The sequence below is a fragment of the Trichoderma virens genome (assembly GCF_000170995.1).
Source record: "Trichoderma virens Gv29-8 chromosome Unknown TRIVIscaffold_90, whole genome shotgun sequence".
NCBI lineage: Eukaryota > Fungi > Ascomycota > Sordariomycetes > Hypocreales > Hypocreaceae > Trichoderma > Trichoderma virens.
In genome coordinates, this window is record NW_014013659.1 from 556,816 (window position 1) to 580,020 (window position 23,205).

Genomic DNA, 23,205 nt, shown 5'->3' on the forward strand with positions numbered 1-23,205 from the left:
CATGGACTCCATCTCATCTTAAAATGAATTAACACTAATCACATAACTATACCTGGCTATGCCTTACGGGGGTAATTATTGGCCGATGCGCGTCATCTCGCAAACACACATACCACGCGCATAGAAAAGTTGGAAAGAAGGGAAAAAAGAAAAGAAGAATGCCAGCCTCATCGACGACTCTCCTCAGCTACTCCCAAGCGTTGCAATGCCCGCCTACCCTAGAGCGTGCCAAATGCCAGGTACTTGTTGATAGGTAGATCACGGACATGGAAAGTCCGGATCCTTGCTGACGAAGCAATGCACCGCCACCCTCACACACAGCCTTGGCGAACTCGTAATGGGCACTTCAGCCACAGCCATGAGCACTCTCACTCAAAGTCCCCGTGTCGAGGACATTCAAACAAACCCCTTGGAACACAGACTCCGTCAATCACCATCTTGTAATCGCCAGCCTCTCCTCGATATCCGCGCATTGTTGTTCCTGTCGAACTCGCCGACATGTCCGACTCACCGCGGGGAGGTCATACTGACTCCATCGACTCCCACGACTCGGCCCCGAACAAGCCGGACAAGAAGAAGAGCCGCCGCCCTGCGAGTGAGTGCTCGACGATGCCTCTGGATGCGCTGCTGGGACACGCCGGATTGCTGACCATGAGATCCTCATAGACACGGCCTTTCGACAACAGCGACTCAAAGCCTGGCAGTAGGTTTTCCGCACGATGCAACGGCGCAAAGGCCCGGGTCTTCGGGATGCTGACAGCCTCGCAGGCCAATTCTTACTCCAAAGACAGTCCTGCCTCTCTTCTTCGCCATCGGCATCATATTCGCTCCAATCGGTGGCTTGCTGTTATACGCCAGTTCCCAGGTATGTCCGGAGATGCTGTCTTTGGTTTTGTGTCTCTGTTCGCGTACTGGCACTGACAGAGTGCCCATGTTTTAGGTGCAAGAGATTCGCCTGGATTACACCCGCTGCACGCTCGATGCTCCGGACTTCAACAACGGCAAGGGCTTCGGCTCCATGCCCAGCAGCGACATAGAGACCCAATTCAAGAGCTCCAACTCGTCGATCGACGCGCAATGGGCCGTCCAGTCCGGCATCAACATCACAGTCAACACGGGCGTCAAGGTGCCTGGCCAGCGATGCTATTTGAGATTCAACATCCCCGAGAGCATGGGCCCGCCGGTCCTGTTCTACTACCAGCTCACCAACTTTTACCAAAACCATCGTCGATACGCTGATTCGTTCGATGTCGAACAGCTCAAGGGAACCAACCGCTCGTATGGCGACATCCACGGCTCAAAATGCACCCCTCTGTATGGTGACACCGTCGACGGCGTCAAGAAGCCGTACTATCCGTGCGGACTTATTGCCAACTCCATGTTCAACGACTCCTTCACCAGCCCTGAGCTGTTGAACCCCCCCGGAGGCCGTGGCAACGAGACCCAGACATACCTCATGGCCAACAACACCAACATCGCCTGGAGCAGTGACAGAGACCTGTACAACCCAACCAAGCAGGCGCCGAGCGACCTCTTGCCGCCCCCCAACTGGGCTCTGCGTTATCCAAACGGCTATACTGAGGCCAACCCTCCACCCAACCTCAAGGAGTGGGAGGCGTTCCAGGTCTGGATGCGCACTGCCGGCTTGCCGACTTTCAGCAAGCTCTACCAGCGCAATGACACCGTAGCGATGGCTGAGGGACGCTACCAAATCGTTATTGATGACTGTACGTGACGTATCATTGAGTACAATACTTACTACCTGGTGTGCTAACTATGATATGACAGTTTTCCCCACAATCGAGTATAGAGGCAAGAAGTCCATCATCATCACCACTCGCACCGTTGTGGGCGGTCGCAACAACTTCCTGGGCATCGCCTACATTGTTGTTGCTGGTCTGTGCATTGTTCTCGGTGTCGTCTTCCTCGCATCTCATCTTATCAAGCCAAGGTACGTCTATTCTGCTTTACTCCCATACACTTTCTCTTCTAACGCGCCAACCATCAGGAAACTCGGTGACCACACCTACCTGTCGTGGAACAACGTCCCTACATCCAAGCCCGGCGGCAGCACTGCCATGGCCTCGGGCCGCGAGATCCGTCCCGGCGAGGCTTAGGCTACTCGCGACAGCTCCCGCGCCGTGCTCGGCATGGCCTCGATGCCTTCTGGTGGTGGCTCCAGCTCTCGCATCTTCCTGGGGCCCATGAGCCCGAGGTTTCACAGCAAATTATATGACCGATTGGGCCATTCGCCTGCATAGAATCAAAAGAGAAAAAAAAAGAAGTCAAAAGCAGCGGGGACAATGTGGCGCTGTAGAGAGATAAAGGGTGCTCTACGCCCACCCCTCTCTTTTGTTATAATGCGCTTTTATCGATGTAATGCCTTGTTTGTTCTCCCGTGCGCTGGCTGGCTTTTGTTTAACCCTGTTCTCGTTTCTTGTTATCCCTTTTTGTTTTGTTTTTTTGGGTTGTCCAGGCCAGGTTGAACTTTGCCTTATTCTTACTATCCACGTTCTTTTTTTCTAGCTTACAAAACAAGGAGGATGATAAAACTCTGAAAGAGAAGAGGGGGGAGGCTATCAAAGACACGAAGTTTGCGAGAGGGAAGCAGAATTTGGGGGAAAACTTTGGGTGAGGTTTTTCCTACCCTCTCGATAAATTCGCTAGGGGGAGGTTTTTGCCTGTCGGAGTTGAGGAGTTTGAAACCGTTGTTTTTATTTTTATCACACATTTTTTAAAGTTTTGTTTCCCCTCCAGTGTCCTGTGCTTCTTGTTTTTTAAATGCTGGGAAGGGGCTATTGATAGAAAAATGTAGCATCTTTGTTACCAACTCAGCAGATCTAAACTCCAAACCTCTCCTTTCTCAAGTGAACCAACATGCGATTTAGTACGGCAAACGTAAACACGATTAAATTGTGAATTGCAAAGACACCCCTTTCATTCAGACCACTTCAGCTAAAGCCTACAAGAGCCATCACTACAATCATTTTCATTCTACAAAAGCCATCACAACAAGCATCTTCATTATGCGCCATCTCAAATCTGAGAAAACAAAAATCATGAAGAAAAAAGAAGCCAAAAACAGGCCATTACACAGCCGCATCAGCACTGAATTTTTTTAATACAAGTTCCAGTATTTAAAACATTCTGCCCAAAATAAACTGAAAAAAAAACAAAGCCCTATTCACTCCCCTATTTAACGGTTCGGCTTCGAGCCACTTCGTCTGAATTCGTATCCCTTGCCTGTCCAATTTATCGCTTGCGTGTTGCCTTCTTTCCACCACGGCCTTCATCGTCGTTGAGGCCACTCTCGCGGTCGCGCTTCCTGGCCTTCTTCTCTAACTCATCCCAATCCTCGCCTTCATCCTCACTATCGACGTCGGCATCTTCATCATCGTCATCATCGCTGGCGTTGCTTCCAAAGTCGGAATCTTCCTCGCTGGACTCGGACGCTTCATCCATCTCCTCGTCGTCCATCTCGAAAGCCGATTCCTCCTCGGACTCATCTTCAGCGCCGGAATCGTCCGAGTCGGCCTGCAGGAACGACCAACCGCCATCCACGAAGAACTGGTGGGTATCTTGGTTAACCGTCTTCATGATTGTCGGCCAGTTGAGGTTAAGAGGACCCTCAGTAAAGGCAATGTCTGAAGAATCTAGAAAGTCCTTGACCTGATCAAGGAATTCGACGGGAATGGTGTTGATGTGATATGGAGCACGCGTAAAGTCTTTGAAGACGAACACCATGTCAAAGTTCTTCAAACCGAACTGGACACGCTCTAGATGGGCGACTTCAATGTCTTCAATGGTGATGACCATGAATGGGGGCTCAACAACCTGAATGAGACAGTCCGTAGTTGGCTGAATGAAGACGTTACTGCGGAAAGGCACGCCGTTGAATCCAAGGTCTCGGATGGGCATGTCCACCTCGATATTCTCACTGCGACCGGCCTCAGCAATCTTCTGGGCGAAGCCCTGGAATAGCCTGTCCAGTTCGGCACGACGGCGGCGCTCTTCTTGTTCAGCCTCGAACTCGTCTTCATCTCCATAGCGGTACTTTCGCTTTCTATTGCCAGTCTCGTCAAACTGGATGTCGGTTGCTTCACGGTAGAACTGCACATCCTTGGTCTTCTTCTTGTTGCCCACAATAATGGGGTCTTTCAGATGAATGTGGATGATGACAATCAACTCGTGCTGACAGGGCTGGAAGAAGAGATGCTTGACGTTTGAGAAGAGAATATCCACGCGATGCTGGGCATTGAGAGGGGACTGGTATCGGATACCATTCTGGTGTATCTCGACCTTTCCAGGCACTCTCTTGCCTTCCATAGCTGGTCGGATATACACGTTGTCCAAAACAGCCGGGCGACGGTCTTGGCGCCATAAGTTAGTATCCATCATTCACGAGTTGGCACTTCCGGTAGCAGAAATTTTGAACTTACTTCTGATTTCCGCCAGCTTGTCTTGCTCCACCACATCTTCCATGTCCTTCTTCTCTTGCTCCTTCTTGACGACGTCGCGCTTCAGGTTCGAGATCTGAGTAGCTATCTCACTATATCTGTCTCCGTCGAGCGATCTGAATGTTAAGCTGCGGACAAAGTGGGCGGAAGCGTCCTCAAAGGGCTGATCGTCCTTTCTACCAACACCCTGGCCGGGAGACAGGAAGTTTATCCGCAAAAAAGCGAATTCTCCCTCATCGCTCTTACTGGCATTTTTGATGGTGTTAATATGGAACGGGACAGGCCGCCCCATGATGGGGAGCACAACAGTGCTGTTCTTGGAATCGACGATAATCTCAAGGTTCTTGATCTTCAGGGGGAACTGGTTATCCCGCTTGTACGACTCGAAACGCTTGAATTTCTTGACCTCCCCGCCATTTTGCCCACTAGTTGACTCAGAGAATCTGGCCAAGCCCTCCTTCTGCTTCTTGGAGGCAAGTTCCTTCTGATGCTCTCGACGCTTCTTGTCGGCGTCCTCGTCCGTTTGTGTGGTGCGCTCGGAGCGAAGGCGAGTGCTTGTTATGTTCTTGGTGGCGACTGCGCCAACCCTCGAATCCTTCTTCTCCTTCTTAGGCGTGGGCTGTGCCTCCTCATCATCCTTGAAGAAGAATGAGTTGGCGTCGGCGCTTGTCGGTGCCTCAGCCGTGAAAACCACTGGCTCTGCCGCTGTTACTCTAATGGTATCAGTAAGGACTAGAGAATAAATCTTGCTGCTCTTGTCTTGAGGCTGTGGGTTCTCAATATCCTGGAATCCAGTATTGATGATCAAAGTCATTCCGTCCTTGAGAACGCGCTGGTTTTTGGCATTCAAGATAAGAGTAGGATCTTTGTTTTCCAGGCCAACGCCCCAACCGACATTCTTGAGGAAGTGCTTCTCCATTTCTGGCTTCTTGCTCTTGATGACGCCCAATGCCTTGGCATAGACATCCTTCGCAGTCATGCCGTCGCGGATCTCCTTGATGATGGTGTTGTGCACCATCGAAAGGAGCTTGTAGTTGCTCTCCTGAGACTTGTTGGGATCGACGAGGTACGTTCGTGCAATCGTTGAGCAGTATGACTTGTATCGCAGACCCAGGGCGGCAATGATGATGCCGGCGTGCAGGTTGTCGTCGTTTGGCTCGGCGCCAAACCGCAGGTCGTATTTACCACCACTCTGGATGGAGGGACCCAGGATCCAATCCAGCTGGGCGGGGTCGAGGTCCGAAGGCAGCTTGCCTTTGCTGGGGAGCTCAACAGTCTTCCAAAAACCGTTATCGTCAAGCTTCTTATCCACCTTGTCGGCCAGGACGGAGTGCTTGACTTTCTTCTCGGCATCGAGAATATTGGACATTTCGTCGAGGAAGTAGGGCGTCATGAGGGCCACGCAAGCTTTGGAAGCCGTTCGCATCGCTCGTAGTTCGCTTTCGTCTTTGATGGAGAAGGCGTGAGTGGACAAAGCGGTGGAAATGTCCACCTCCTCGACATCTTTGCATTGTTCGGCAAACACCTTCTTCCACTCATCGACGAATGGGCCTTTGGACGTATCCTTGGAGATGACGCCAACTTTTTTCTGTTGTCAAATTGGATTAGTTTTTAAGCTCGTATGCGCAAAGGAATAGGCATCGAAGGTGGTTTTTACCCCCGCTTCCTTGATCTTGTCTGCCACAGTGACAAACAACTTCTCATTTTCGGCTGCATCCTTGCCTCGAACAAGCACCTCGATGGGGAAACGGCCGCCCTTGAGCTGTTCGAGATGTTTTGCTGTCTCGGGTGTTAGCGTTCGGGAGGGCTTCACAGCAGCGTGGTCTGGGTGGCAGGCGATTCACGTACCCTTCTTTTGCGTGGTGAGGATGTAGAGAGTGTCGACAGTGAAGAGCATCAGGGTCGTCGGAAACTCGTATCCCAAAAGCCAAAACTGAGAATGGGCATTAGCTTTCACGGTCGGATTGCAGCGGTCTCGGCGCGCGGGTCGGCTCTTACGTGGACGGCGTTGTTCTTGAGCAATTCGGGAGCCTCCTCGACCTTGCCCATCATGATGACGAAGGACGAGGCGCCGCCGAAGAGCCCATCCTTGGATCGGAGGTCATTCTTCCAGGCGGTGACAAAGTGCGAGAGGCGCTCCTGGAAGAGCTTGCTGTCGATCTTGATCTCCGCCATTGTGGTTAACGGATGAACATTTGGCAGGAGAGGGAGCTATAGCGTGGATCATTGGCCTGCGACGCGCAGGAAAAAGTGCAGTCGCGTAAAGAGCAAAGCGCAGAGCTGCTGCACGATCACGTGATCCCACGTCCCACCGTTCCAATTGCATCACTCACTGTAAGGGACACAGAACAGCAACGCCCTCCCTAATCTACATCTTCGTTTTAGTTGTTGTTTAGTATCTTAATATCACCGTATTCATTACTACTGCATCTAATAGTAACTGGGTACCTAGGCATTCACAAATACCTATAAATACAGAAAAAGGGAAGTGTCTCGTAATCATCATCCTCATTCGCGGGGACTGTGCTGTGCCCTGCAGCCGTTCCCAAGTCCCTTGTAATATAGGCACCAGCTTAGTACCTAGTAGGCGATATGTGATCCATGAGATGCATACCTACCATCATCCTTCGAGCCCGAGGCATAAACTCGTATAAACCCGTCAACCCTCCCTTCAAGCAGGTAGCAGCGTAGTAATGGCCCTTTATTGGCTGGAATAAATAAGGAGGGTGCCTTTGGTAATGCTACTAGGCACTTGCATTATGCATACCAAGGTACGGAAAGAAAGAGCTCCTCCTTTGGTCGCTTTGCATGTGCGGCTCTCGAGCAGAGCCGCATCCGCCCCCTGTCGACCAGGGTGGTGTTAGTCGTTAGTAGTACTCCGTAGCATTCTGCCGCCATCACAAGGGAGGGACTTTATGCTGTGTTACACTCACTTATCCTGCCGAGAAAAAGCTAAGAACCAAAGCTAAGAACCAAAGCCAAGCAAGGATCGTGTTAGCCGAGCCGAGAGATCATGTTTTCAGGTACTCCTCGCTGCTCCGTGCCCAGGAGCTGGAGCGCCTTCACAGCCGCCACGGCGTCGCTCAGCCTTTTTAGTATCCGTCTTAGCCTCGTCCATGCTCCTGGCTAGCCTCCATGATTCAGTACTCGTAAGAGAATAAGCACCCCTCTCGAAAAGGCGAAGTCTAATCCTACTACTAATACTACTACGGGGGTGGACACAGCTCCTATCCCTGCTTGCGGCTCTGTCACTGTGAGACTCGAGTACGGTCTGTGTCTCAAGATGGAACCCTTCCGCGATGGCCAGCTACTTATTTGTACCCTGTCGCCCGACTCACCGAACCTCTCGTGATACCTTTGGCACTCAATGCGAATGAGGAACTGCCACGGCCTGGATTGCTGTGACTGTGCCCAACTTACACGTCGTCCCGTCCATGCACAGCGCGTCTTTGGATAACCACATTGAAGCGTCGCTTCGAGCCAGCAAGTGCTGTGAGGCTCTTTGGACAGACTGTCCGTCGGATGAATTGAGGTAGTACACACAGCTCGGGAATTTAGGTACTAGTTTCTAAAAAGAGGAAAAAGAGGAGGCAGGCGGCGCGGTTGCTCATATAGGCAATCCCTGGTCATCGACTGTTACAGGCATCTTAAAGGAAAAGCCCTCACCAGCCTTCAGTCCCCCTCCCTCTGAACTGTTTACCTTTTTTCCTTGCTTGCTTGTCCATCCTGCAGCCATGAGTCTATGCAGTGTGCCTTCTGAAATTCTTCGGCTCATTGCCGTCAACCTTGGTCCCGATGATTTATTCCACCTGGCTATCAGCAGCCGCCAGTTCAAGCGCATCCTGGAGGATAAGGTCATCTGCCGAAAGGTCCTGGAGGTTCGTTGTCACGACATGTTGCGTTTATTTATTACTCACCACGAATGCTAACTACTTTAAAAAGAGTATTAGATATTCGTCAGACTATACGCAAGAGCGTGAAACCGGAGATTATGACAAGGCGCTGAGGAGGCTCATCAAGCGACGCGAGGCTCTCCAGATGGCAAGGCCGTTTCATGTGCTGCAAGTTTCCAGTGAAGCTCTACAATTTACGTATACAAATGGCGCCGTGTGTTATACTACGATGAAGAACTCACCTACCTACCAGCGCCACCTGCGAGTCCTGGTTCTCGAGGGTCCTTCTGTCAAAGAAGTAAGCATCGACATTCCTAGCCTCATAAAAGCCTCTGATATACCCAATTTCGATGAGTCTCTACCGTACCAATTCAGGCCACTTTATCATGCGGATGGCATAGTTTCGTGCTTATACGAGCAGAAAAGGTCCCCTGGTTCTAGCCGCTCGTTGATTATATACAACCTCAAGGAAGGAAAAATTCTCGATTCCCACTCTCTGTCCTCGACTGCGAACATTTTTGTCCGCAACAATAGCCAGTATCTTTACTACGGCACAAAGTCTTACCCGGGCTCTGGGCAGCGCCGATGGATGCTCGAAGGGTTCTCTCTGGAACACTCGACGTGGCTACGCAGAATCGTTCTCTGGGATTTGGCTGGTTCTGATATGGGGTCAACGATATGCTTCGAGATCTTTGGCGACCATCTGTATGGCGTTTCCAGCCAAGAATTGACCGAAGCGGAGGACTCTGAATGGGACTCGCCGGCCCATGCGCTAGATTCCTATTATTACGCCTTTCGGCTCCCACTGAAGGACCCTTCCCGAGTCCAGGTTTTGCCAAGATCAGCTCTATGGCGGCGAGGTGCGACGGACGGGCCCATTGATGATCGATGGTGTCATCTGCAACTTGGACAGGACGAAAAATCCGGTCAAATATCTATTTTCGAAACCAGAAAAGAGTGGCTCTCTTCATGGAGCCGTCGCACTTGTTACCAAAAGCAGCTCGACTGGCCCTCTATACCGCAGAGCACAGACGGCCATCCCGAAGACGATTGCTCCGACGGTCAGGACGACGCGGCCCACTGCGAAACAGCCCCAGAAGATAGTGTCCATCGCGGTGACACCGGCTTCTCCTCTTCGACTTTCGATTTCCGCAATTCCCCTGTTCGTTCCTATAACCCCAGCTGTCAGGCCTTTGTGGATATTGTTAGCAGCACAACAGCATCCAGTCCGACAGCCAAACGCCTGCGTTTGCGGGTCAGGAGACGGCCAAAGGAGCTGTGCCCAACCTCAGAATCAGGCCATATGCCATCATCACCGACGGGGCTGGCGGATGTTGCCAATGAGTCGGAAGATCAATATGTCAGGCTATGGCCTGCTGACCAGGGAGAGCAGGGAGACAAGCAGCCCAACCAGTCTCTTGACCACTATGTCGACGAGCTTCTCAACCCTCAGGCGCATTTTGATGAAGTCGACTTCGCAATGGATGAACGGGTCTTGGTTTACTCACCCAAGTCTTTGAATAGCCCCAATGACCCACGTTCCATCGTCCTCGTTTCCTTTGATCCAGCCCTGCATTTCCAAGGGCTCTCTCGTTGCTATGGGCACTCGACACCGCCATATTCGATGGGCCACCAGCTGAACCACGACGGAAATGCCCACTCCTGCGGCTCAAGCATGATTATGGATGGGGAAATCGCGGCGGACTATTCCTCAAAGATCCATGGTGTCGACTTATCTCTCCCTAGGGGAACCGGGCAGAGGACCCGTGCTTCCTCCACCTCGACACCGAAGACTGATTTGACTGGATTTCGATCCAGGAAGAAGCCACGTCTTGAGGGGGCTTGTATACCAAATAACAAGGTCTCCTTACATTGCGGATGAATTGGGAATCACGGCCCGAAGTGATCTATCATTTCGTCGGCAGCAGAGGCGCGGATGGGAAGTGTATTTACAACAGGCGCATCATCTGGGGCAATACCGCCAATTGGCATCGACCCGCGTTCAGCCTCTTTGAAACCCAACATGGGGGGGGGGGGGGGTTACAGGCGAAAAGTTCTCTTGCGACAATTTTTTTTAGTTGCATTATCTGAGAATTAATCGCTCAAGTACTCTTTTTTGTGTGTTTGGGTGTCTGTCTATCTCGCTGGTGTTTCACGAGAAGCGAGGGTTTTATACCGAAATCAATCTCTACTGGCCGGGCCAGTTTAGCATTCACTACCTACCTATGCACTGCAAATTGTTATGACGGGATCAGTCTGGGCACAATTCCTGTCCATAGGTTTATTGGCCTTGCTAATTTACCTTGCGTGCAAACTAGACCAACACGGGTTGGCAATGCTTGAGTTGCATCTTAAGCGAACATTTTCGGGCACAATCACAGCTACGCCGCCCGTAGCCATTTATCGCCCGCCTCCTCACTTTAACCTACACATGACCAGTCCTTTTACTCTTTCATATGTCACACTACCTAATGACGGCAGTTTTTCACGGCTCACGGCTGGAACCCGAGAGTTGGGAGACATGCACGTATGCCTCACATTTTGCCCGACTGTGGCAGCTTCTTTATGATGTTTCTATATTGCTTATATTGCTTGTACGCGCTAAGGCACAGCCTACCTCATGCTATACGCTCGAGATTACTACCTATTATGTACCTACTATTAATACATTATCTTACTACATTCAAAATCCTCTGCTGCCTGGCTTCAGCTGAGCCTCTTCCCTCCCTTTGTACAATTGTCAATGCGTTATTGGAGCCACATGCCACGCGTGCATGACTTCAAGTTTGAGTGATGTAAAAATGCGTTGATGTGTAACTTCATCCGCTGATGTCAACATCGATCGTATGAATAACTGACCAATACCGGTTTATAGCCAGAATGAATCATTTCTCACAAATCTCAGTCATATTCACTCAGAGACAATTCGTCATGGTGGGACTCAACACCTCATCATCCGCTTTAATCATGATTATCAAAGTACACTATACACATATATAGGCTAACCTGTCGATTCCCTGGTATGCTCTAATAAAGTTGAGGATAAAAAAAAAACCCCATGGGCAAAGTTTCTTCTACTTCTTCGTCTCTCTCCCCTTCTCTCTTCCTCTCTTCACATTCGCGCAATGCATAATGGAGCACATTGTTATCTCCCTCCCCATTGCCACACTCCGTAGGTCTCACAGCCTCTAATTCAGCTTGACATAATTTCCTACAGCAGGCGTTAGCATCCAAAGGCGCAACAGGGGATTGCAGCAGTGGCAAAAGCAACACAAACATACCTGGAAACTGTCCTTGCTTTCCATTTACCTTGCCTTGCCACCACTCATTCTCGTTTTGGGTTCTTTGTATAATCTCAATGACATCGCCTGCTCGGAAACTCAGGTCACCCTCTGCTTGTGCCGCAAAGTCGTACAGAGCCGTCACCGTCTCAGGAGGCGGCGCACCGCTCAGACGGGTCGGCTTGGGCTTCGGTGGTGGTGGAGGCTTCGCCTTGCCAGCAACAATCGATGAAAGGCCGGGCTTTGTAGAGGGGCTATATGGCGGCGGTGCAGCCGCTTCGCCCGAGTCCTCTGCCGGGAAGCCGCCGAATTTGGGACTCGTCTTCTCTGATGTTGCAGAACCTGCAGTGAGCAATCCCTGAGGCTTAGCTGCCTCAATCGTAGGGCGACCACCAGCCTTGGGAGGCGGCCGCCGCTGCCCAGTGGTCTTGAATCGTACAATACTAAGCGCTTCAGCTTGCTCCTGGATATCGCCTCGCTTCTCGTTAAAGGCCTCTTCGATGTCCCTAGTCAGGTCGAAGTATCCAATATCGCACCGCTGCATCCGCTCGTGTAATGTGTAAAAAATGTTAAGCTGCATGTAGTAGAAGGACTGGAAGAGAGGCTTGATAAACTCCTGTTCTAGCTGGAAGAGCTTGGGCAGCTCGTCCTTCAAGAGGTTGTTGTAGTATTCAAAATCCTGCGTTGCCTGCTCGCAATCGCCTTCGGCCTTCCACATGGCCTTTTCGTCCTTGGCAGAGCGGTCCTTCTTATCCTGCAGCTTCTTGAGAGTAGTGCGGTGCCGATCGTAGTCGAGCTGCTTGTGGTCTCGCTTCACAGCAGTCTTTCGAATGACCTTGATCACGTCCAGCAGCTCGTTGGCCGGCCGGATGACTCTGGATTCTATAGTCTCCAGCTCTGGAGCCAGAGTCTCCTGCAGCTCTTGCACAACAGCCTCATATTCTTCACAGGCAGCAATACCTTCCGGGTTGCCTTCAGGCCTTATGGAGTCGGGGTCGGACACGCGACCCGAGATGGGTTTATAGACCTCCGTCATTGCTTTGCTAAATTCAATCTGGTGGTTGAGCATGCCATTGATGGCCTCGAAGTATTTTTTGGACTCATCGTGGAGCTTCTTTGTCTCCTTTTCCAGCTCCTGGAATCGTCGCTCGGCGTCGATGTATACGGCGTCTTTGGTGTGCTCGCCGATGTTGAACTTTGACTTGAATTGTTGCGGCGCCTAGATTGCACGAGTTAGCTGCTTGAGTACATGGCAACCTCCGGCACGGCATCCCATTGTTTGCTTCTCGAAATTTCGGAGGGGCGGCTTTCTGTTGCTGCCGCGTTGGGTGAGGGGCAAGGGGAATCAAAGAGAGCATTTACCCTAACAAGGCTCTTTTGGAAGCCTTTGAAACTCATGGCGACGGGCTCTTGGTTGGAACTGGATACGGAAGCAAGTAAAGAAGCGGAATTTGTGGTGGTGACAAAGAGCAAGTTGTGCGCGCAAAGCACCGGCGATCCGGGAGGCGGACAGATGCCTTCGCGAGCTGGGCTGGAGGTCAAAGTCTAAGTTAATGTATGGACGGTGACGACTTTGGGTGGCTGTGCTAGAGCTTTTAGCATGTGGCGCATGTCCAACTCCGGGCCTCCGCAGCGCGTTGGAAGCCGCCGGAATTTGCCTGGGGGCAGAACCCCAAGCTATTATACCCTGTTCTCTGTAGGTAATATGATGACTTGATTTTGATTTCCCCAAAATTGGGGCTGCTTATCATCATTATTGCTGCGTCCCTAAGCAAGGTAAGCTTAACATTGACAGTCTACATGTTATATAAGGTGCCTTGGGTTGACATCAATGCAGACTGGCATGCAGTAGATGCCCTAGCGCTAATGGAATCAAAATGCAGCAGCACCCTCACTTCATACCGCCTCCTCTTTCAGGATATGGCTGAAGAAGGTGATATTGATGCATCGATACAATCGATAACCGTCTACCGAGAAAACGCAGACTTTCAAGGCTACTATACAGCAATATCAGTAGAAAATGGACGCTCACGCGCGGTTTATTAAGGTGCTGAACTGAGCACCAGCTTGTGACATGACGTCGTTGGCCTCGATGTCCGAGACCTTTTTTGCCGTCAATGGCAAAATGGGTCATATTACCAGCTCAAGCACCTAAAGGCGCTACCTATGCCCGCTAAAGGGTCTGGCCCAGTTTGGCCTTCAAGCCTTTTCACGTCAAAGACAGCGCGCCCTGGAGCCGCTTTCCCGACATTCAGCCGAATATTCCACATTATGGACATTTCCAGCCAATTACCCGCACGTATCACCGAGTACCGAGCCGACCCATTGACAAATCCCCCAATTACAAAATTCGCGTTGATTTAAGAAAAAACCACCCCTCCTCAGCACCTCCAACTTCTCGCCTGGTTGGAAGTTTCTGTCCCCATGTAAACTATCCATCCGCACAACAGCCATGGCTAGTATTGCATCGTCAGCGCTGAGGTCGGCGAGCCGCCTTGGCTCCAGCACGGCCGTCGCCGCGGCGCCGTTGCGAGGAATTCACCGAGCTGCCCTGGTGGCGGCTACGAGGAGGAGCGGGAGGCGAGGCTACGTGACCGAGTCCAAGAGAGACAATGCGCGGGTCGAAACCGCCGTCAAGCTGGACAAGAAGGACTTTGTCGACATTCCTCCGCAGATGGACATGACCTCCCCTAACATGAAGGTCAGCCCGATGGCCGGTATGCCCTCCTCGGTCACCTCTTGTTGTGAAATGCACGAATGAAGAGCACACAGAGGCTAATGCGCAATTGCAGAGGTCCTCAAGACCGCAGCCGTCATGGAGGAAGGCCAGAGACCAATCTATCTCGACATGCAGGCCACCACACCTGTTGACCCCCGTGTCCTGGACGCCATGCTGCCGTTTTACGTCGGCGAGTTCGGCAACCCCCACTCAAGAACGCACGCTTACGGCTGGGAGAGTGAAAAGGCTGTTGAAGAAGCCCGAGAGCATGTGGCGAACCTGATTGGCGCCGACCCGAAGGAGATTATCTTCACCAGCGGTGCCACAGAGAGCAACAACATGAGCATCAAGGGCGTTGCTCGGTTCTTCGGCCGATCCGGCAAGAAGAAGCACATCATCACCACTCAGACCGAACACAAGTGTGTGCTGGACAGCTGCAGACATCTGCAGGACGAAGGGTTCGAGATTACCTATCTACCTGTCCAGAGCAACGGTCTGATCAAGATGGAGGATCTTGAAGCTGCTATTCGGCCTGAAACGGCCCTGGTCAGCATCATGACCGTGAACAATGAGATTGGAGTCATCCAGCCAATTGAGCAGATTGGTAAGCTCTGCCGTGAGAAGAAGGTCTTTTTCCACACCGATGCCGCACAGGCTGTCGGCAAGATCCCCCTGGACGTCAATGCCATGAACATTGACCTCATGTCCATTTCATCACATAAGATTTACGGCCCCAAGGGCATTGGCGCATGCTATGTCCGCAGACGCCCGAGGGTTCGGCTCGACCCCCTCATCACTGGTGGTGGGCAAGAGCGAGGCCTGCGAAGCGGTACCTTGGCGCCGCCGCTGGTTGCTGGCTTTGGTGAGGCATGCCGCGTTGCCAAGGAAGAGATGGAGGTATGTTGGCACCTGTTTTCCTTTCTTTATTCCTCCTGTCTTTTCCATTCCAGCCTCCTTTTGAAATCCCTTTCCGCATCCATGTGATGATCTGCTTATACATGCATGGCTTTCTGAATGGCCCGTGACAAGGCCCTTCGTGTTGAGTGTAGCAAACTGTCTGATTCTTGCGGTTTCTTTTCTCGCTTTCTACATAATCTTGGTTTCAAATCATATTGCATGTCCTGTTTTGGCATAGCTAACCGAGCATTACTGTGTAGTACGACTCCAAGAGGATCAAGTTCCTATCAGACCGACTGTTGGGTGGGCTGCTGGCTATGGAGCACACCAACCAGAATGGCGATTCGAAATCATTCTACCCTGGCTGTGTCAACGTTTCATTTGCCTACGTTGAGGGCGAATCCCTATTGATGGCACTAAAGGACATTGCGCTGTCTTCGGGTAGCGCATGTACTTCGGCCTCGCTTGAGCCCAGCTATGTGCTCCGTGCGCTTGGAAACAGCGACGAGAATGCACACAGCAGCATCCGGTTCGGCATTGGCCGCTTTACCACGGAGGAAGAGATTGACTACGTGCTGAAGGCGGTTAGGGAGCGTGTCACGTTCCTGCGCGAGCTCAGCCCACTGTGGGAGCTTGTGCAAGAGGGCATCGACCTGAACACGATCCAGTGGAGCCAGCACTGAGGTGCCTCAAGATTGAACATGACGCAATCTGGTGTTTTAGGTTGGGGAGGTTATCAACTGGGTCTGGGTATAAGCGGAACCCAAGGGGTCTGGCCAAAGGCGCTGAATTTGTGCCAGCCAGGCCACTGTAATAGCACACTGTAGTATAAGATACCTGATTTACGAGTACGAAATAATGACAATTCCACCAATGATTAAACTGGATTGCTTCATCTATCATGATACGGTTGTCTCTGCTGCGTGTACCTAGGGGGTGACTTGTATAGAAGCAATGACAAGTCACTGACTGCCGCTTGGATGACTGGTGTTTGATAGGGACCTTCGAGACGCTTCTATTGGTAGCGCTCAAACCTGCTCCTCTGCCCCTCTCGTAGCAGCTATCCAACCGACGCCAGCCATGTATCCCAAACCGGCAATGGGGCTCTTTACACCGATTCGTGCCAGCCAGTATTGGCAGCCCATTTGTCCAGGTGCAGCACCAGCATTATCCCGACAATGCTCTGGGCGTCTTAATACACCAGAGCGATCTATACCGCATTGCCCACTCAAAGACAGTATAATATGTAGTATCTATTTACTGAGGTATCCAGTAATTGATATGCGTTTATCCAGCAGAGCGTCCTGTTTCCAGTTTCCAATGGCGAGTCTCAGTGGCGGCAGTCAATGATATCGCCATGACGTCAGCTGCGCCACAGCTTGCAACACCTGCCAAAGAAGCCTTCACAAGCAAACGCAACTGGCTTTCGATGACATCAACTGTGGATTTTAGAACCGTTGGAAGCTGCCACGCGTGGATCGTGGATGGCTGTTGCATCTATCGTCATCGGCATCATGATTGCGGTTTCCCTTGATGGGGATGATTTGCGTGGGCGGGTGATTGTTATTTAAGGCCCAAGCCGTCTTGGCTTTTATCTTGCATTTACTTCTTCATTCATCACAGCAAACACAGTCTATCATCAACAGCATCCTATACAAACCCACACACTTACACACTATATTCATTCACAACAACCGCAATCATGTCTGACAACTCCAACAACAACAAGCCCTCCACACTCCAGTCCTACATCGACTCTGCCACTGGTGCCGTCCAGAGTGCCGTGGGCAGCTTGACGGGCAACTCGGGCGATCAGGCCAAGGGCGACCTTCGTCAGGACAAGGCTCAGGCTGAGTACGACGCCTCTCAAGCGGCAGTCAAGATCCCCGGCGGCACCATCTCCAGCGCAGGTGCTTTTGCCAAGGATGACCCCAACAGGACTCAGGGTTCGTGGAACCAGACCGTTGGTGCTGCTAAGGAGACGCTTGGTGGCCTTGTCGGCAATGAGGTATGCTTCCCTTGAATACACGCACCCTCTTTATTACTTTCTTTATCTAACATGCGTGTCATTGCAGTCCCTAAAGTCAGCTGGCCGCCAGCAGAATCTTGAGGGCCAACAGCAGGAAGCCAAGGGCCAGCTACACGACTACGGTCATGGAATGGGCGATCGTGTTCAAGGAACGGTTGGCGGTGCCGTCGCTGGCCTGACTGGAGACAAGGAAGGTCAGGCGCACTACGAGGAGTTGCACGATAAGGGCAAGACACAACAGCGTGGTGCTGAGCACGATATCCAGAAGCAAGGGGAGGCCAACTACTAAGATTGACAGAGTTGATGGTTATTAGGAGGAGAGAGACGTTGACGGAGTGGAAAGATACCCTATCCGTGTCATGATTACCGGAAATCCTACGAATAGTCTTTGTCTTGATCGATCACAAAATTGACTCCATTTTCTTCATCTGCTTTTGCATCCCTGAATTCAACGTGTAATTGTACTTGCATTTCTATAATTGGCCGAGCTGAACTGCGGCTTTGTCTGTAGAGATCTGTCTGCGATATATCCAAACTGGCACGTTCTGAAGAAGTTAAAAAGAAGATGGAGTATCTGGTGCAACAAATAGAGTCATGACGTGCGTGCTAATCTAGCCAATGTGTCGCTAATTATATAGAAGATAATGGCCTATCCACGTTGCATGTAGGGAGCACCTCGAACTATGGCTCATTTGTAATACTCGCCTTGGCTTCGCCCTGATAAGCACGATGACTCGTCAATAGCAAACATCACCCTTACGACCCGACCATGTCAACAGACAAGTCGCAACAGAAATGGCCATTCCAAGGCAGAATGGAAAGCCTAACCACGATCTAAGGCCAACATCAAAGAGCGGACCAATGATCAGCTCGCATGCTAGCATCCCCAAGACCTCCCCAGCAGCGATGACACCAAAGACAGAGCCAGTTCTGTGCTCGCCCACAAGAGCCACGAGAAGAGTGCGGCACAAAGTCGGGACTCCAGATCCAAGGCCAGAGATGACAAGGCCAAGGACGAAGAGGCTTACTTTGCTGCCAATCATGAGGAAGAGCGAGCCGAGGACGAAGAGAAGGACGCTGGCTCTGGCAAGGAGACGGTCGCGCTCAAGGGCAGAGGTGGAAGTGTTTCGGTGGAGGAGGTAGGATGTCGCGGGGAGGATGACGAGCAGTGTGAGGAGGGTGACGGCGGCGTTGAGGGAGAAGAGCAGGGATGTTCGAGATAGGGGCCAGTCGAAGCGGATGGGCATGATGCGCATGATGATACCGAACTGTGATGTGACGGCGGGCATGGCGAGGATTGCGCCGGGGAGGAGGCAGATTGCGGGACGGCGGAAGAGGGCCGTGAGGGTGGACTTTGTGGAGGCGAGGGCGGATTTGCTATCATTGGTGTTGCTGATGATGGGGGTGTCTTCGCTGATATGAGCCAGAGCGATGCGGCTGGGAAGGGTTTCAGGCATGAACAGGATGAGAACGATGCCACCGACAGCAATGAGACCGAGTTGGATGAGGAGGGGGTGCCAGATGGAGAGCTCGGTGAGGCGGTTTGCGATTAGGGGGCCGAAGAGCTGGGATGAGAGAACGGCGGCGACGGCCCATTGGAAGCAAGTTGCTCTAAGAAGGGCATCAGTATAAGCAAGAAAAAGATCATACGGGTGAGACTTTGGAGATTCGTTACCGCTTCGATTCAGGCATCACATCTGATATACTGGTGAAGACCATTGCCTCTGCGACTCCTCGTCCGCCGCCCAGCAGCATGATGGCGCCTGAGCCCCAGATTGCTCTCAGGGGAATCTGGCGCCATTTCCAGCAGATGAGGAGGCCGTAACCTTGGGCAAGGAACAGGCTCATGATACTCAGGGCAAGGATTGGCACACGGCCTACTCTGTCGGATAGCATGCCAAGAGGCAGAGCTACGAGAGCACCTGATTTTTGCCTTTCAGTTAGCGGTGTGCTGCTTCTGTCCTCGAGTTTGCTTGTAAGACGTACTACCAAGTGTGACAGACACCGATTGGCCAATGTCGACAATGTTGAGCTCTCGCTGTACGACCCTGTCATGGCATTCCGATTCGGGGAGGAGTTCGTCTGATGAGAGGCTGAGGTGATGTTTGCAGATGATGTCCTGCCATAGCTTCGTGGACGGGTAGCTGCTTATCGAGAGGCCGAGGTTGATGACGAAGAGGTTGACGACGAGGAGCGGTATGAGCCATTGCACTGGGACAGCGGGACGACGGAATTTCAGGGCCATTATGATTTTTCAGCCCCTTGGGATAGGAGATGGTGAGAGCTTGTGTAAATGCGTAGATCTTGGTGTTGAAGGTCGAGAATTTTTTTTCTTCTTTCGCAGCTTGAGTATCTTTACGACTATTCACATGAAAAGAAAAAGAAGTATACGGCAGTAATGAGAGTGAAACGATTGCTTGATTGATGTCTTACGGACAAGACGGCTGTTTTGTGGACTTTTAACCCATTTGGCTGGAGAACAATGGGAAACAGAATCGAGACAATGGCCATATGGTCGGCGTTTAGGTTTTCGCGCACGACAATAACAGCAAACTTCTATTCAAGCCTCTATTTCGACTTATCCTGCGACAAAATCAATAGTCTCGGGTTGCTGCTTTACTGCTACTCTCTTTCTAGCTGAATCTACAGGCCAAGGGTGTTGGGATTTGCTAGTTGGTTATGGTGTTGACGCGGGTCGATGCGGCTTCCCGCTTTGCTCATCCGCACAGACGTTGAGATATGGGGCACTTTATTTGTTTGTGGTATGGTTGAAGGTCTCTTCGTAATTACGCAGTCATTGCTATTAATTTTGTTATTATTGATGCTTTGCAGCTTGTATGGCTTTATCTACCGTCTAGATACATGTATCATCCCCTCATGCCTCAGTACATATTGCGTTTTTCACATCGTGGCAGCAAACCAAAAGTGAGCTGCCGGCTTGTTAACTCAATGAGCCTGTTAGAGTAGTATTCGGTAAAGACTTGATTATTGCTTGCTTGTATCGATTTTAATTTAATTGGACTTGTTGTAAGATAAATACTAAAGTGAGGCGAGTAGTTGGCTATCACGAGAACCCTTCTCCGATCCAACAAGGTAACAAACCGCACATTCCCTTGATTTATGCCTGCTCAAGACGATTCATAAATGATCACGCACAAACAGAACTGAAGTGTCTGTAAACTAGAGCAACCAAATCTATAGCGCCATCTTGGCTAGGCAGAACCGAGTGATTGAAACCGCAAACACAAAATGGCGACTTAACAAACCTCTAGTACTACCTCTCATACGTGTCTACATCCAGCTTACAACTACCTATGCAAGTTACTGTGCATCCGAAGCAAGCAATCCTCTCGGAGCAACATTTTGAGCTTGGACCAGGATATACATCAAGCCGCACAATAAAGCCTTCCGTCTCTAGCAAGTGCGGACATCGGGGTTCGCCGAGCTGACATCAAGTTTGCGTGGGCTTGACGGGAGGACACCTTTGTGTCACGCATCTCACCGTTTTCGCCTGAGGTTGCTGATGCTACAAAGGATGCCGATGCGGAGCCATGTCACTGCCGATCTCGAATATCTCCTTTGGGGAGGGGAATACAAGGGATGGAGATTTCATCCTTTCATGGGGTGAACAAGGCTGACTGACCAGGTGATGCCCTGTACATTTATTCAACAAGATGATCTAGAAACAGTATCGATGGATATTCTCTCTCCGAGCAAACCGGTGAGCAGCGACAATTTGGTTCCTTCAATTCATATCTGTTGATACCCATGCATCCGTTACATGGGTATGCTTTGTTGGTTGGAAATGCCGGGGCATCTCGTTCAACTGCCGCTGTCCTTGCTGGTGGTCAACAAATCTACAAGGTCCCCAGTTGCACAAACACGGCAGCCCCGGAATAGTGCCTTGTTGAGCGTCTGGCCAGGGCAGTTTTTGCTGAAGAAGAATGTCCTATTGGTGGACCGAGCCTCGATATAGTTGCAAAAAATGCATCTCGTGCTGCTTGTATGCGTTAGTTAAGGTGATCTATGCAGTCAGCAGCCACTCTTCAGGCAGGTGGGAAACCGCAGTGCAACGCTCGATATTACATGTACAGTACTACTACTGCTGCATTTTCTACTACTGGTATAAGCAGCATTGAGCATTAGACAGATGTTGGCTCCTCCTGTGAGCACAACGCCTCAGCGTCTTCCGACCTTGGAGGATCCGTGTACTCCGAGACATGCTTAAGACCTACATGTACAAGTGCTCCGCTGAATGCAGGGCTATAGTAGTGGTATATTGCTACAGGGGCTAAGCAGTCAAGATAAGCGACCAGTCACGCCCAGCCAGTCCCGAGTTTAATTCTGCCCGTGGCTGAGAAAAGGCCGTCTTCTGTGGTAGAGTGCTTGGCACGGATTGTGGAGTAAGTATGCTCAACTACTAGGTAGAAAACAAATCGAGCTGGAATGTCGACAGCTGAGGCTCTAGCGCAAAGCAAGGTCGCCGTCAAGTAGAAACGAAACAGCCTTGGGAAATCCCCATGGCATTAGTCGCCTCCGGCGTGTTTCGCCTTCTGGCCATTGCCTCGTAGTCTTTTCCTTATTGGCCCAGCGTCAAGACAGGTCAGATACGCCACAAGGTCCGGGCCTGGCGGCCATACCGGCTCGGGATTTGGGCATGCTCTTGGGGCCATCTGTAGTGGGCGGGGAGATGGATGGCCAATGCTCCGTCGTTTATGGGTGAGGGGGGGCAATTAATCAAGGGACGGATGCTCCGTAAGAAACCATGCACCGTGCCTTGCAAATAACCCACGTGTATGAAGAGTAGCAGCAGTTTACCGCACAAAGCCTTGTATGTGTTTTGTGCTTTGGTAGGTAGTATTAGATGGTCTGTCTGTCAAAGGATCCAGGAGCGTTGCCTCAAAGGATCTCGTTTGACAGAACTACGAGGCTGCTAGTGGTGTTGGCCGGCGATTCACTTCGTCATAGTGGCTGGGAGTTGAGATTAGCTTGAAATGGTGCTTCAAAGACAAAGCTTGAGAGGGGAGCGCAACGGGTCGGTGCGGCGGGAGCCAGAGAGATTTGTGCCAGTGTGAGCCGTCGTGAGATGGTACTGTCCGGGCCAATGTTGAGATGCTCCCAAGCACGGGTGGTCTTAGGTGACTCGTATGGCCGTGATGCCGCAAATAACGTGCACGTTTTCGAATACTAGCAGAACGAAATCATCTTGAGACAACTGTAGGCTTCAGATTCTATACACACAGATGTCGTCGTGCCATGATCCCTGGCGCGTGGAGCAATCGCGCCGCATATAAACGACTAGCCCGTGAGGCTAGCAGGCCAAACAACGGAGTTTGTCTCGTGTCGTTTCGCCCTTCTCTTAGAGACCAAGAGACTAGCAAAGCAGACAGATTGTGTCCGAGTCAGGTTTCTCGATGGTGTGCTGAGCTGCAAACGCCCTACAGCTGTCCCGTCCAGGAAAAAAAGTTTTCTCTCGTCTTCGGATGAACTCCGTAACTCGATTCCATCACGACAGCTGCAGATAGCGCCCGTAGCGTTGGCCCGTTGACATGAGGACTGCCGCTTTAGGCAGTGTTGGACTAACCGATGGGCACCTTGGCGATACAACCCGGCTGACCTATCGAAACTCTGAGTAGAAACGCGGATGCAGAGGGTGTGGAGGCGCAATGTGAGGGAGTCGTAGTCGAGATTGTATGTACGTGTACGTGTTGCTATGCTGTGATCAGCCAACACAGTGTGTACTCGTAGGCCACAGGCAGAGTACAGCAGTCGTAAGCATTGTTGCACCAGACGAGGCGGGAAAATGGACTCAATGAGAAACACGTTGTTACGAGTACTCACTCTGTTAGGCTCCAGACCCCAAGAAATGAGCCATCCCAGCATCGAGGCTCCAAATCTCGTCCCGATATTAATTTGAGCGGCATGTTGA

The 23,205-nt window shown here is 51.2% G+C and overlaps 7 protein-coding genes across 7 annotated transcripts; 4 read left to right on the top strand and 3 right to left on the bottom strand.

Annotated features, from left to right (window-relative positions):
* Positions 1–386: 386 nt before the first annotated feature.
* Positions 387–2,849, top strand: TRIVIDRAFT_111383 (uncharacterized protein; the record flags this gene model as incomplete). The annotated part of the gene is made up of 6 exons (XM_014095262.1): positions 387–595; positions 667–703; positions 769–865; positions 941–1,727; positions 1,789–1,951; positions 2,009–2,849. The coding sequence occupies 6 exons, from the start codon at positions 499–501 to the stop codon at positions 2,115–2,117; spliced, it is 1,290 nt and encodes a 429-aa protein (XP_013950737.1).
* Positions 2,850–3,003: 154 nt separating this feature from the next.
* TRIVIDRAFT_80360 (uncharacterized protein) lies at positions 3,004–6,632 on the bottom strand (the record flags this gene model as incomplete). Its single annotated transcript, XM_014095263.1, has 5 exons — positions 3,004–4,370; positions 4,440–6,045; positions 6,115–6,236; positions 6,306–6,390; positions 6,456–6,632. 5 exons carry the CDS (start codon positions 6,630–6,632, stop codon positions 3,253–3,255), a joined length of 3,108 nt encoding a protein of 1,035 aa, XP_013950738.1.
* A 1,559-nt stretch (positions 6,633–8,191) lies between these two features.
* TRIVIDRAFT_40792 (uncharacterized protein) lies at positions 8,192–10,232 on the top strand (the record flags this gene model as incomplete). The annotated part of the gene is made up of 3 exons (XM_014095264.1): positions 8,192–8,335; positions 8,400–9,605; positions 9,696–10,232. The coding sequence occupies 3 exons, from the start codon at positions 8,192–8,194 to the stop codon at positions 10,230–10,232; spliced, it is 1,887 nt and encodes a 628-aa protein (XP_013950739.1).
* Positions 10,233–11,538: 1,306 nt separating this feature from the next.
* On the bottom strand, positions 11,539–13,029 carry TRIVIDRAFT_65705 (uncharacterized protein; the record flags this gene model as incomplete). Its single annotated transcript, XM_014095265.1, has 3 exons — positions 11,539–11,561; positions 11,632–12,850; positions 12,994–13,029. 3 exons carry the CDS (start codon positions 13,027–13,029, stop codon positions 11,539–11,541), a joined length of 1,278 nt encoding a protein of 425 aa, XP_013950740.1.
* A 1,054-nt stretch (positions 13,030–14,083) lies between these two features.
* TRIVIDRAFT_75378 (uncharacterized protein) lies at positions 14,084–16,129 on the top strand (the record flags this gene model as incomplete). Its single annotated transcript, XM_014095266.1, has 3 exons — positions 14,084–14,348; positions 14,424–15,247; positions 15,508–16,129. 3 exons carry the CDS (start codon positions 14,084–14,086, stop codon positions 15,928–15,930), a joined length of 1,512 nt encoding a protein of 503 aa, XP_013950741.1.
* Positions 16,130–16,884: 755 nt separating this feature from the next.
* TRIVIDRAFT_75374 (uncharacterized protein) lies at positions 16,885–17,703 on the top strand (the record flags this gene model as incomplete). Its single annotated transcript, XM_014095267.1, has 2 exons — positions 16,885–17,255; positions 17,323–17,703. The coding sequence occupies 2 exons, from the start codon at positions 16,950–16,952 to the stop codon at positions 17,563–17,565; spliced, it is 549 nt and encodes a 182-aa protein (XP_013950742.1).
* Positions 17,704–18,052: 349 nt separating this feature from the next.
* TRIVIDRAFT_118248 (uncharacterized protein) lies at positions 18,053–19,118 on the bottom strand (the record flags this gene model as incomplete). The annotated part of the gene is made up of 2 exons (XM_014095268.1): positions 18,053–18,887; positions 18,952–19,118. Coding segments are annotated over 2 exons (1,002 nt in total), but the record flags the coding sequence as incomplete, so codon positions are not given.
* Between the last annotated feature and the right edge of the window lie 4,087 nt (positions 19,119–23,205).